Genomic DNA, 14521 nt, shown 5'->3' with positions numbered 1-14521 from the left:
TTTGTTTAGTGTCCGATGCAGGTAAGCCACTTCTTAGGATTTGGTTACCGTTCAGTGGTCATTATTTCCATGTATCTTTGTTGTGTACTGCACTGGTAGTTTGAGCTCACAGGGTAGTTGAGTGATGCTTTCAATATTTAACAACAATTTATTAAGCGCTACTCTGTATCATAAGACATACCACGAAATAGGACAAGATTGTAAATAAAAAAGTGCAGCTTGTGTGGTGGTTCAGACAATAAATAAGCTAGGAATTCAGAAAAGGAAAAGATGAGTGTTACCTGGGTTGGTCAAGGAAGGCTTCATGAAAGAATTTTTAAAATCTAATTTATTCAGTAAATACTAATAAGCACTATACCGGGTGCCACAATATCACAGGAAGCTTAAAAATGACTGAGCCACACAGCCCTTACCCTCAGGGGGATGTATATTTTGTTGCACTGGAATTGGGTGTACTGAAATATAATGACAGATGTGATTTAATTTCCTGTCTTCCCTTTATTGATCTTGTTTTGACCCCGCACCACAGGATTTTCAGTTTAGAGCACTGCAGAAGGTGAGAATCTTTGACTCCCCTGAGGAGTTGCCCAAGGAACGCTCGAATCTGCTTGCCGTGTCCAACAAGTATGGCCTGGTCTTCGCTGGTGGAGCCAGTGGGTTGCAGATTTTTCCTACTAAAAATCTTCTTATTCAGAATGAACCTGGAGATGATCCCAATGAGATAGGTAAGTTCCTTGTTTTGTGTTGCGTGATAGAGGAGTGAAGTGCTAATGTCATTTGAGTTACAAGAAATCATTCTAGTAGTAAAACTGCTGTTAGTCCTGAGATTGACCCCAAAGAAGAGGAAGTTCTAGGTAGGCTTCTGGAAGCCCTCCTGGGTGTTCTCTGTGGTCCTTTGTGTTTCTCTTCTGATGAGCTGTCCCTCTGAGCTCAGAGGGAAGAACAGCTTACCATTGTGCCGTGCTCAGTTGAACTTGGGTTCCAGCTCCCTGGGAGAAGAGTTTCATTGCGTGGCTTTTTAGTTGTCGCAACAGCGCCATCCAAACAAATGGGAATGTGTGCTATTTGGAGCATTGTTGCAAAAATACGGTACAGGGCACTGTTTTCAAGAAGGGCTACAGCCACAGTTAGTTTTCTCAGGTCAGATGAGGAAGAGTCCCTGTGATACTTAATGCAACATGATACATCTGTAAGAAAGCTACGATTTATCTGTACAACTTGTTATCAGGGTGTGTGCATATTTTTATGTAGATGCAAAAATTGTTTCACATAGACCTGAATAGAGAGTTTGTGGCTTATGCTTAGAACATTCCATTTTCTGCTTTGTGTTTTTTTATGTTTTCATAGTTGATAAAGTTCAGAGCTTGCTAGTTCCTATGAAATTCCCGATACATCACCTGGCCCTGAGCTGTGATAACCTCACACTTTCCGTGTGCATGATGTCCAGTGAATATGGTTCCATTATTGCTTTTTTCGACGTTCGCACTTTCTCAAATGAGGTAAGCTGCTGGCAAACTGTAGGGACCTAAGAAGATTTCCTGGTATTGAATCATAACCTAGAAGTTCTTGGTTGACCTTTGAATTCTTTTTCTAGATTAAAATATGGGTTTTTAAAAGGTCCTTAATTACAGAATGATAGATCTTTGGAGATAGAGGTGACTTCAATAAATTGTTTCATAATACCACCTGCCCCAAGATGTTATCATTTCTCATTTATATATGAGACAGCCAGAGCCCAGGGACCCTTAGGTGACTTGCCCAAGGCCATAGAGTTAGTAGTTAATGTCAGAAGTTCCTACATCCTGGATCTCTGGCCTCCTAGTATAGTGTTCTTCCATTCCAGGCTGTTTAGTAATGATAATAGTCAATAATATTGAGTGTTTATACTGACTGTGTGCCAGGCCCTGTACTAGTGCTTTACATGCCTTGTTCTCATTCATGCCTACCTCTCATGGCCTGATGCAGTAGGTACTGTCGTCTTCATTTCATAGGTAGAGAAACAGGCCCAAAGAGTTTAAGTATTTGGGGTTCTTGTGTGTTTGTTTGTTTGGGGTTCCTCTTATATCAATGATCTTTCATTAACCTTCTACGACAAATCTTCAGTGAAGCTCTTTTGGAATTTTGAAGCCTTTGGTGGTTTCTGCATACCAGTTAAAACAAGTATAATATTTTAAGATGAGAGCTCTCTAAAATTCAAGGGCCCAACACTATTAAGAAGCAGAGCCCAGATTTTTATTTAGTGTCTGCTCTTTATGGATTATTTTGCATTTGTGCATTCCTTTGTTGCGAGTCCCTCTGAGTGTGCTATAACAATTGATTGCCATTTTCAAAGTTGTGTTAAAATTGTCTGTAACAAATAGACTGTTGTGCAGAGCTACATTTTTTTTTTCATGGTCATGGCAAAAGGTGAACTGTAATTCGAGAAAACTTGCAGATTCAGTAATTTTCTTTGACTATGAAATGTCTCTGTACTTATTAATTTACTAATTTATTTTTGCTTCTGGGCATTTGTTTTAAAAGGCCAAACAGCAGAAACGCCCGTTTGCATATCATAAGCTCCTGAAAGATGCAGGAGGCATGGTGATCGATATGAAGTGGAACCCTACTGTTTCCTCCATGGTGGCAGTTTGTCTGGCTGACGGCAGCATTGCTGTCCTACAAATCACAGAGACAGTGAAAGTGTGTGCCACTCTTCCTTCCACAGTAGGAGTAACCTCTGGTGAGTAATAAAGTCTTCTCCTCTGTAACATACGGTAATGGTAATCTAGTTAAAATTCAATTTCTGGAAAAAAAGCAAATGGGGTTTTTTGTCATATTTGTTGTACTTTGGTAGAAGTGGAGAGAGTGTTTTTTATTTCCATAGTTAATGTCCTTGAAGCCAAATAGCATACATGATTTAACTTGAATGTGCTTGGGTTTTCTGGAGAAAGAAATATTTTGGTATAGTTGGTTTAGAACTGTGTTGTTGAGAATAATTGTTTTGATCTAAAAGGGTCGTACTCTGAAACAGTCATTTGTACCTTTGAGGAAAAGCATTAGAAAATATCAAATAGGAGCAAGAGAATGATATCTTGATATTTGAGAACCTTCTGTATTCTCCTTGTTTTATCTAAAGACTACAGAGTTTTCTGTACTTTACAGCTTTCTGGGCAATACTCCATTGAAAAAGCATTTTTAACAGCTGATTCAGTGGCCCAGTGGTAAATCACAATTGGCTTGTATCATGAAAATGATCTTTCTGTTTTCACTGTGCCAAGTAAGGATGATCCCACAGTCTTCCATGGACTGACAGAGGAACAAGAAGTGGTTACTATGTAGCTGTTTTGGTACAGATCTCATTGGTTTGCTCCATTTTATTCAGTTTTTAATTGGTAACATTCTCTTCTTTACCCAGTCTGCTGGAGCCCCAAAGGAAAGCAGCTGGCAGTGGGGAAACAGAATGGAACTGTGGTCCAGTATCTTCCTGTAAGTCTTGCCTTGGACTTCAGAACTTTTTAACTTAAGTTACCCACTGTTTTGGAGGTGGTTTGGGAGTATCTTTGCTGTTTTCTTCTATTAAAATGTAATTTATGCTCATTGCAACAAATCTATCAGTGTGCAAGTGAATGCAGAAAAGAGTTGTTGCATGTCCACTCTGTCAACTTCCCACTGTGGTCTTCCAGAGGTAATATTCATGAATATTCTTCAATATAAATTGACAAAGAATCCATATATATCTGGCCACATCCGAGTGGGAAGGAGGGGTTCACAGGCAATGCCAAGGCCTGTGCTGTTGTGTATTCCTCCTGTTCTCTGAGGGGCTGCAAAGTGGTGAATGTGGTGGAATAGGTTTGAGGTTAAGGTTTTGTTTCTTCTTTGTCATCACAAAAAGTTGTTATGTGACATTTGGTACATGTTCTTTTAGGGCATTAGCCTGTAAAAAGTTAATACAGTTGGTTTAATTTTATTGGTTTTTTTTTTTTTTTTTTGGAACTTAATAGTGTATTGGAGGGACTTCCCTGGTGGTCCAGTGGTCAGGACTCCGCTCTTCCACTGCAGGGGGTATAAGTTCGATCCCTGATCGGGGAACTAAGATTCCTCATGCTGCACACTGCGGCCAAAAAAAAAGCAAAAAGTGTATTGGAGTCTTTTTTTTCCAGCTTATTACGTATAGAGCTACTTCATTCTTTTGAGTGGCTGCATAGGACTCCACTATGTGAATATCTCTGTTCCATTATTGATGGTTATCTGTATCAGTGTGAGTGGTTTTGCTACTCTAAGTGATATTGCATTGAGCATCCTCATTACCTACACTGATCACGTTGCTGTGAGTGTTTCCATAGGGTAGGATTCTAGAAGTAGGCATCCACTCGTCTCTGTATTCATTCTCTCCTGGCTGGGGAGATGAGACTTAGGTGGTTTCTAGGGGAACTTATTGGATTTGACAGTTTCATTGGTTTGGGGATTGTTTCATTTGACTCTGTTTTGTTTTTTTTTTTTTCTTCCAAATCTCTTTCAGACTTTGCAGGAAAAAAAAGTCATTCCTTGTCCTCCATTTTATGAGGCAGATCATCCTGTCAGAGGTAACACATCTGCTTTTCTTATTGGGCTGACCTCTAATGAGGTGCTGTCCGCATTGCAGAAATTTCAGATCATGTGATGTACCTGCATACCTGATCAGGGAAGTGTTCGTGCCTCCTGTATGAAAACTCCCATTCTTTCAGTTACCTAATTAAGTTGCTCTAACAATAATGCTCTGGTAGACACCTGTGTCTCTTGGTAAATGACATTAAATGGATCCTGATTTTTTAATTAGACTTCTTCATTATTTGCCTTGATTATAATCCACCAGAAAAAAAAAAATACCACTTTGGGATGAACTGGGGCTTCTTGAGTCTTTGTGAATTGTATTTAGTTAGTGAAATCCGGACCTTTTTAAAAGGTATAGGAGTTGGATTTTTTTTTTTTTATCCATGAGATGGTAATATAACGTACGGGGGTATTCCGAGCACAAGATGGTTTATTAGGATGTGTGTCTTTCAGTTCTGGACGTGCTGTGGATCGGTACATATGAATTCGCAATAGTGTATGCTGCTGCAGACGGGACCTTGGAAACTGCTCCAGATGTGGTGATGGCTCTCCTCCCGGTATGTCTATGGAAAGGGATGTCTCTGTTATTTGAGAATTTTAGAAGTCTTCTAATAAAGTTTGCAGTTAGGCTTCAGTTTCCTTTTCTTGCTGGCAGTGGTCGTGCAACTTGAGGTGTAAGATTTTAATGCTGCACCGAAAGCCTAGGGACCACAATGGTGGTGTTCCCTTAGGGCACGTTCTACTGTTGAGCCACAAGGTAAAAAAAGCCCTAAAACTTACTTTGCTTACGTTGCAAACTATGAGTTGTGGTAGATGTTAACATGATAAAGACATGTTCTCTAAAGAGAAGCAAGAAAGTACCTTGATTTTCAAAATTCGTTCACTTATTTATTCATCAGATATTTATCGAATGCCTACACAGTGTGCTTTAAAGCTGAGAATATAGCTGCGACCAAGGTAAAGTCCTTGGTTTTGTGGATCTTGCATTCGGATGAACGTGCTAGTCCACAAACAAGTGTTGGATCAAGGAGTGGTAGGGGTGATGGAGGAAATAAAGCAGGGTAAGGGGTGGATGATGACTGGGGTGCGATTTAGCTTGGGTGGTCAAGGAAGGCCTCTGAGGAAGAGCCATTTGAGTGAGGGAGCGAGTCATTTTGAAGGACAAAGAAGGACCTGAATAATAAGATCTACGCGCTCTTACTAAATTGCAGTGGCATTAAAAAACAGCAAACGAGGCAGGGCTTATATTTCCAAATCATGTTAGCTTTCAAAGTCCAGAAAAACATTAAATACATACAGAAAAGTCTAAATGTAACAAAAGTGGGAGTGGCACTAGTCATTCTGTTTTGCAACCTTGTTTTACTTAGTAGATTGCAACTATCTTTCTACTTCAGTAAATCTGAATTTTGCTTTTGGGCAGATAATTTATTTAGTGCTTCCTCTACTGTTGGGATACTCAGGTTGCTTTCAGCTTTTCCCTGTTTTAAAGAATACTAACACTCTTTTATGTACACTTAATGGGATTATGTTTATTTTTTAGGATAAATACCTAGAAATGAATTTGCTAGGTCCAGCAGTACATGCTGTTTTGATATAGGCTTTTGAAAACACTGCCGAAGTATCTTTTAGAAAAGTTGTATCAGTTTATACTCCTACCACGGATGGAACTACCGGCTTCTCAATATATGTGTCAATCTGCAGTGGTACCATTTTTAATCTTTGCCAATCTGATATGAGAAAAAAGTGCCTTGTTTTTATTAACTCTTTTGGGTTCCTGACAATATTGAATTTAAAAAATAAGTTTATTAAGATGCCTTATTTCAAGATACCATTAAGATTTTCTTTTCCCAGGGATAATATTAACACTAGCGTTTATTGAATACTACTTATGTTCCATGTTAGACTGGGTTAGATGCTTTATATGTATCCTTTCATATCTCACAACAGCCTTTGATGTAGGTTTTTTAGGTCCATCATACATGAGAGAAAACATTATCAGAGAGGTTGAGTCATCTGTCCATGCTAAAGTGACAGAAAGCTTTGAATTCAGTTCGGTCAGTGACCAGTGCTTCTGTTCTTTGTACTGCTCAATGCTGCCTTTGTATAGTGTCTATATATTTTGAATGAATTTTCTCATAAAACGTAAATGATTTTATCTTTTGAGATTCTTAACTGTGTAGGATGCAAGAAAAATCGCCCATGAGATTTTTGTTTTCTCGTTCTGTTCATTGTAGAAAAAAGAAGAAAAGCACCCAGAAGTGTTTGTGAACTTCATGGAGCCCTGCTACGGCAACTGTACAGAGCGGCAGCATCGTTACTACCTCAACTACGTTGAAGAATGGTGAGCCACGTACCCAGGGAGGGCACAGCCTGCCCTCACTGTCAGGTCACGCCTGAGTCACTCGGTCCTGCTTGTTCTGTTTCGTTTCCTTTCTGTAAGGGAGGAGAATAGAGGCTGGAGATACCCCGAACATATTGTCAGCTCATGCCAGATAATGCCTTTCTGACTACTACTTCTGTCTTCCCAGTCTTGAATTATTTAGCTCAAATACATACTAAACTTAGAAATCCCATTTTCTCATTAACTCCGGTGATGACTTAAGAAAATACTGATATTTAAAAAACATAACTAAAGTTTCCCTCTGAGCAGAAGTGTCCCTTTGAAAGATAGATGACTTGAAGCAAAGCTTCTGTTCCTCAAATTAGATTATTCTTTCTACATGGGGGTATTATATTTATTGGGAATTCTGACTTGACTCTGTTATGTCTCTTCTTTGTCTTAAGTAGGGAGGCAGTTGGCTTGAGTCTCCAGGGCTCTAGCCTATGAACTAAAAAATAAAGCTTTACATCCAAAATCTTCTTACCTTTCTTCAGCCAGGTAGAAAACCTTGCTTTTCTCCTTCACATCCCAGTGAAAGCTTTGTAGATGCTACCAGTGACTCAAGTCAAGGTACAACTGTTGCTGTTTGAATTTAATGGTCTCCGGTTTTATTCTTTGAAGGGATTTAGTGCTGGCAGCATCTGCGGCTTCAACAGAAGTTAGTATCCTCGCTCGACAAAGCAGCCAGGTAAATGTCTCTCTTTTGTCACTTTTATGTGATACTTTTCTTTTTTTTTTTTTTTTTTCGTAAATATTATTATTTTTTATTAGTTTCTGCTTTATAACAAAGTGAATCAGTCATACATATACATCTGTTCCCACATCCCTTCCCTCATGCATCTCCCTCCCTCCCACCCTCCCCATCCCACCCCTCCAGGCGGTCACAAAGCACCGAGCTGATCTCCCTGTGCTCTGCGGCTGCTTATGTGATACTTTTCTGAGAAAGATTTTGGAGGGGTTGAACTGAGGTTAAGATTTAGATGAAGTCACATCCCTTTTAATGAGTTTCTGGATGAGAGCACAGCTTAAATGACCAAGAGCCTTGGATCAAATGGCTTGGATATTGCATTGGACAAACATGGGTGTCAGATTTAGCCGTTCCTTCAATGTCATCAAAAGCCCTTCCTTTAGGTTAGGATGTATCCACTGTGTGTGGAAACATACTAGTAATCAGCCTCCAATAGGAGTGTACCTGGATGTGTAGGAGGTTTTTTCTGCCTTGTTCTGTTCAACCGTCTTTATTTTCTTCCTGTTACTTGAAGCTGCCTCTTCTATTTGGTTAACGATAACCCATCCTTGACTATGGAAGAGAGACATGCAAATCAACCCAAATTGTGACTCATCAGAAATACTTTCTGTTTGACTTTGAAAAACTGCCAGAAAGCTAAAAGCACCTGTGCAGATAAGCATCCATCTCCCTTCTTCCCCTTTGTGCTCCTTGCAAGCCAGGGTGGGCTGAGGTTGTCGTGGTAAGCTCTCCTGAGCTCTGGTAGATTATGCACAGCGACTACACAGGAGAGACAATGAAAGGGAAGCTTTTCTTTCTTTATTTATTTTTTTAATTATATAATTAGTAAAGACCAGGTAATGGTTGTATTAAATTTGGGTACACATCAAGAATAAACTTTTTTTTTTCAGAAGCCACAAAACATTTTGAAAAATTGATCATATCAAGTCAGATGTAGAAATGACATTGCACTGTTTCTGACATTGTAATAAAGCTGGATAATGATATAGTTTTAAACAATCAAAACAAAACTGCAAAATACTGGCAAATATATATACATGTATATGAAGTCACTAACTGAAATAACTCAGGTCAAAGAAGCTCAGAGCTACAGTTGCAGACTACTTAGAAATAATGGCAGAGACAAACATAAAAACATACGGAGCTGTTCTTAAAGAATAAGAGAGAATGAAAACTCAATAAGCTACAGAAGACCAAATCAATAAAATGTTTTATTTAAAATGTGAGCCAAATTTTAGTGCCTCTGCTGCATTTTGTAAAGGGTTATAAGAAAAGGATGCAGAGAACTTGGAATATGGGTCAGTTACCTGTTCACCTAATCAAAGTGAGTACAGAATTCTGCTAATTTTAAATATTTTTTCTTATTGCTAAGAAAACCAGGAGAATGACCTAAAATTTCTTTCACTTCTGAACATTAAAATGATGAACTATTTTTCTGCCGCTGTCTTGGTGTTAGGTGTGGCCACGTGACTGAGTTCTACCTATTCCAATGGGAGCAGCAGTTTCTGTGCTAATTCTAGGCCTGGCCCCCAGGAACTATGGGCCTCCTCCATTTGCTCTTCTCTTTGTCACCTGGATACCAAGTTGGTTAAGGACTAAAATAATGGCTTGTGTAGCCACAAATGAGGAGCTTGGATCCCTGAATAAAGCTGGTAGGACAACCACTCTACCAACTTGAATACCCGATCAAACTCCAAAAATCTTCTGTAATGTTGGCTAGTACATATTTGGATCTATATTTGTTACAGGGTGTTGGTATACCCTAAATAGTGAACTGGGCAAAAAGAAACAAAATAATACATGGACCAATAAAATACAGATGAAGTAGTATCTATATCAGAATTTGACATTGCAAATTAAATACCACTACATTAAATAAGGCATTAAGCAAAAGAATCATATACAATAAGCAAGTGGAGTTTATTCCAGGGGTATTTTTCTATCTCATATGTAAATGTCTAAGTGGCAACTCCTCTTGTATTTTTAAGAGGCATCTTAAACTAATACTGTCTGTAACTAAACTCTTGTTTTTCTCCCAATACCTGCTCCTCCTTCAAGTTTATCCCTTCTTTGTAGGTTAATCTTATTCCATCAATTGCTCAAGCAAAAATTATGGTGTCACCTCTGACTCTCTTTCTCTCACATTTCACATCTATCAAAAGGTAATGTTTGGTCTACTTGCAAAATGCATCTGCATTCTGACCATTTCTCACAACTCCTCAGCCAGAAACTTTTCTTTTTAAAAGTCTACCTTGAGTTTAAAAATGTATTGTGCACCCAATGCACAGGTACATATGCCTCTTCAGTCATTCAACATTTATCCATCCTTCTCTGGGCAGCAAGGTGGCCAACCATAAGTGCATAGTCCTCAGGGTCACAGGCCAGAGTTCAGCAGTCTGATTTGCTGCTCTTGGATTAACTTCAGTAACAATTTCTTAGTAGCACAAATATTTTATGTATTCACACATTGAAAAACACTTTTATTTTTGCTTTTTATCAAAATAATTATGTTCACGGTTGAAGAATCAAATAGTGGAGAAAGGCTTATAAGTGAAAAATCACCCCTGCCCATCCTGTCCTGATCTGTCCTGTTCTCGAAAGGGGACCACTTTTAACTTGTAAACTTTTTCTTTTAATGGTTACCTCCTTATCCCTAAATAATAATTTGCTTTATCACTAGTTGTTGATTATTAATGTTAAACTATTGGCTGTTAGGGCAAATGAGGATTTAGCTCACATGTGGCCTTCAAACCCTCCCTCCTTCCTTTCAGTAGGGTTATAGCACTGTTTTAGTTTCTTCTATTGGTTATCTTTGACCTTTAAGTAATCATTTTTACCTTCATTTCTTACGGTATTCCCATACACCATCTCTCTTGATCTTCCGAGCTGTGAGAAGAACATCTCAGCGCCCCACCCTTACCTTGAGCACACCTTTCCCACTCCTACCTGTAAGCTGTTGTCATCTGTGTCTCGTCTTCTGCAAAATCAAAGCTGATACTGTTTGTATTCTGTTCTGTAGTGATTAGCAAGCCTTCTTTATTTTGTCTGTAGATTGTTTTTCCAAGTTGGAATCCATTTTGTTTACGTTATTAGGAACGTGACTATTCACTCCATAGCTAAGTCACGGAGCGTGATTATGTTCCCTTTCCTGAGCAGTTTTTTGTTTTTCTGTTTCTCATTGAGCATTACTCCCCTTTGATTCATGCTGCCCAGTTTTGGTCAACGTTAAAAGGTTAGATTTTTAAAAACCAGGAATCATTTGTTGCAGAGAACAGATCCCACTCAAGCAAACTTGAACGAAAGGGGAGTTTATTGGAAAGATGTGGTGGTTTCTCAAGGAATCCAGTGGCAGGAAGATTGGCCAGTGTGAGGAACTGACACCAGGAACTAGGAAGGCAAGAACTAAGGTTACCTCTGTCTCTGTGGTCGAGTGAGCCCAGGGCCTCTGGGCAGCTTTATAAGCTGCTCTGCTCGAGACCTCACTAGGGATCCCCTGGAGATCCTGGTTCCCGTCCCAGATTTCTAGGAGCAGCTACTGCCTGGCTTCGTGCAGCTATTAGATTTACCCTCTGTGTTCAGGAGTCTACCTAGTTGTGGTGGACAGTACTTCAGAGAGTGTTCACAGCAGTGGTTATCTATTCACAAGGCAGGAACTTCATATGCCAGGAATAGACAGAGAGGTTGACTTGGAAAAGTAACCCCTCGCTTGCTGGGGGACTCATAGCTTTTAGACTGTTTTTCCAGTCTTCAGAGTCTCGGTCAACATATAACTCTAAACCACGTGAGCTGTCTTTTTTCTTCTCTCCTGTTGAGCAGTGCTGGAGAAAGCTCTAACCGACATGGCATTTTCTTCTTCTCCTTGTTTTGTCCAGAATAATTGGGAATCTTGGCTGCTGGAGGATTCTAGCCGAGCTGAACTGCCTGTGACAGAGAAGAGTGATGATTCCTTGCCCATGGGAGTTGCCATAGATTACACCAACCAAGTGGAAATCACCATCAGTAAGTATAGTCTGACATAGCTTAGTGCAGAAGTAGTCTTCTTCCCATCATGGTTAATATTCAAATCCAGCTCTATGTTTTCATGATAGAATCTGCTCTGCTGTGCACTTTTAACTTGTTGTACCATGTTTCTACTTAAAGAGTGAGAGAGTGTGTTGCACAACGCTCATCTAATTTGAATGGATATTCATTGACCGAGGTCACATACTCTGTGTGTCTGAGTATCTGAGTGTTGGCGTGTCTGTGTGTGCTTTAGAATATGGCTAAAATACACAGTGCTGATTTCATAGCTTTGTCTCTGTGCCCCTTCCAGGTTCCCAGTGCCTCCCAAGGGGACAGCACCCCACGGCATGTGGGTGCTACATACCAATACTTGGTTCGAAGGCCTGGTTAGAAAATGGAGGCCTCAGGCACAGGCTTCCAGATGGGGCCTGAGCACATGCTTTGAGTCTGTCTTCTCCCCTGCTGAGGCTCGGCAGGGCCGCAGTCCCCTGAAATGTGAAAGTGAGACAAGACATATTTTTTCTCACATATCTAGAGAACAAATGAGTGGTTACCAGTGGGGAGAGGGAAGAGCTGGGCGATATCGAGGTGGGGGAGTGGGAGGTACAGACTGTTGGGTGTAAGACAGGCTACAAGGGTGTACTGTACAACAGGGGAATACAGCCAATGTTTTGTAATAACTATAAGTGGAGTGTGACCTTTAAAAATTGTATAAAAAATAAGGTAAGAGAATAACAAAAAAGAGAGAGAGCAAAGGAAACAGCATAACCAACAACATAACGAAAAGGCAGCCTGTGGAATGGGAAAAGAAAATTACAAACCATATATCTGATAAGGGGCTAACATCCAAAATATATAAGGGACTCATACAACTCAATAGCAAAATAAAACAAAGTAAACAACCTGATTAGAAAATGGGCGGAGGACCTGAATAGACATTTTTCCAGAGAAGATGTACAAATGGCCAACAGGTATTTGAAAAGGTGCTCAACGTCACTAAGTACCAGGGAAATGCAAATCAAAACCATAATGAGTTATCACCTCACACCTGTTAGGACGGCTGTTATCAAAAAGCTAAGTGATACCAAGTGTTAGCAAAGATGTGGAGAAAAGGGAATCCTTGTATACACTGCTGGTGGGAATGTAAACTGGTGCAGCCAGTATGGAATAGAGCATGGAGGCTCCTCAAAAAATTAAAAATAGGGCTTCCCTGGTGGCGCAGTGGTTGAGAGTCCGCCTGCCGATGCAGGGGACACGGGTTTGTGCCCCGGTCCGGGAAGATCCCACATGCCGCGGAGCGGCTGGGCCCGTGAGCCATGGCCACTGAGCCTGTGCGTCCGGAGCCTGTGCTCTGCAACGGGGGAGGCCACAAAAGTGAGAGGCCCACGTATCGCAAAAAAAAAAAAAAAAAAAAAAAAGATTAAAAACAGAACTCCCGTGGGAGCCAGCAGTTCCACTTCCCTTTCCAAAGGAAGTGAAATCAGGATTTTGAAGAAATAGCTGCACTTCTGTATTCATTGCAATGTTATTACCGCAGACAAGATATGGAAACAGCCAAAGTGTCCATCAGTGGATGAATGGATCGAGGAAATGTGTTATATATACAATGGACTGTTCAGCCCTAAAAAGGAAATCCTGCCATTTGCAACAACATGGATGGACCTTGAGTGAAATAAGCCAGACACAGAAAGACAAATACTGCATGATCTCAGTTACATGTGGAATCTAAAAAAGTCACACTCAGAGAAGCAGAGAGCAAGAATGGTGGTGGCCAGGGACTAGAGGGTGGAGGAAATGGGGAGGTGTTGGTCAGAGGGTAGAAACTTTCAATTATATTATGAATAAGGTCTGGGAATCTATACTTGAAATTTACTAAGGGCATAGATCTTAACATAGACACACTACTATATATAAAATAGGTAACTAATAAGGACCTACCCTATAGCACAGGGAACTCTACTTAATACTCTGTAATGACCTATATGGAAAAAGAATCTAAAAAAGAGTGGATATATGTGTGTGTATAACTGATTCAGTATAGCAGAAACTAACACAACATTGTAAATCAACTATACTCCAATAAAAATTAAAAAAAAAAAGTTTTCACCACACACACAAAATGGTAAAGTACGTGAGGTGTTGGATGTGTTAATTAGCCTGGTTGTGGTGACCATTTCACAGTGTATACATCCATCAGATCATCATGTTGTATATACCATAAATACGTACGATGTTTGTCAGTTTTATCCCAATAAAACTGGGAAAAAATATTTGTTTACAAAAAGCCATATTCTTTGCACTTTGTGCTTCATTTTAGAAAGGTGTACCCTTCAGACACCACTAAGTTCCTTGTCCTTTCCCTGGTCAGGCTGTTTGGTCTGATTAGCTCATTTACTCTGATTCTCGTAAAGACTTAATTGACAAAATGCATGCTTATGATTCAACTGTGAATGAATATAAAGTAGTGGGACTCACTTCTCTGTGCCCTACTGTGTGTTTTCCAAAGTGGCTCATTTGTCTTTTTTTTTTTTTTTTTTTTTTTACTAAAGGAGTCGCTTCCTGGCGACTCCTGTCTTGGTGAGGGGAATGCTAAACCTACCTCCCAAACACCAGGACACACGTAAAAATCGGAGGTTTAGGAGTCAGAGCCACTGCAGGACTGCTAGGGCTTCCCTGTAGGGCTGGCGGGACGGTGGCCATCTGATCATGGCAGTAGCTCTTCTTTAAGGAGCTGTTTCGTAAAAGGCTGTTCAGATCCAAATCAGAACAAACCAACTCGAGCTACTGTAGAGATGAGTCCTGTGAAGCGTCTTGCTTCCAGC

The 14521-nt window shown here is 40.0% G+C and overlaps 1 protein-coding gene across 2 annotated transcripts in view; it reads left to right on the top strand.

The window, feature by feature from the left end:
• The window catches only part of NUP214 (nucleoporin 214), a 95940-nt gene that overhangs the window by 1827 nt on the left and 79592 nt on the right, over positions 1–14521 (top strand). For both annotated transcript variants that reach the window (XM_081238067.1, XM_081238066.1), the window contains exons 2-10: positions 530–725; positions 1348–1499; positions 2521–2719; positions 3395–3465; positions 4499–4562; positions 5023–5126; positions 6804–6910; positions 7571–7637; positions 11570–11696. In XM_081238067.1, coding sequence (XP_081094193.1) covers positions 530–725; positions 1348–1499; positions 2521–2719; positions 3395–3465; positions 4499–4562; positions 5023–5126; positions 6804–6910; positions 7571–7637; positions 11570–11696 — 1087 coding nt within the window. The remainder of the gene's footprint in view (positions 1–529; positions 726–1347; positions 1500–2520; positions 2720–3394; positions 3466–4498; positions 4563–5022; positions 5127–6803; positions 6911–7570; positions 7638–11569; positions 11697–14521) is intronic.

The sequence above is a fragment of the Mesoplodon bidens genome (assembly GCF_964165515.1).
Source record: "Mesoplodon bidens genome assembly, chromosome: 6".
NCBI lineage: Eukaryota > Metazoa > Chordata > Mammalia > Artiodactyla > Ziphiidae > Mesoplodon > Mesoplodon bidens.
Note: the sequence above shows the minus strand (reverse complement) of the source record. Positions and strands in the feature narration are given on the sequence as shown.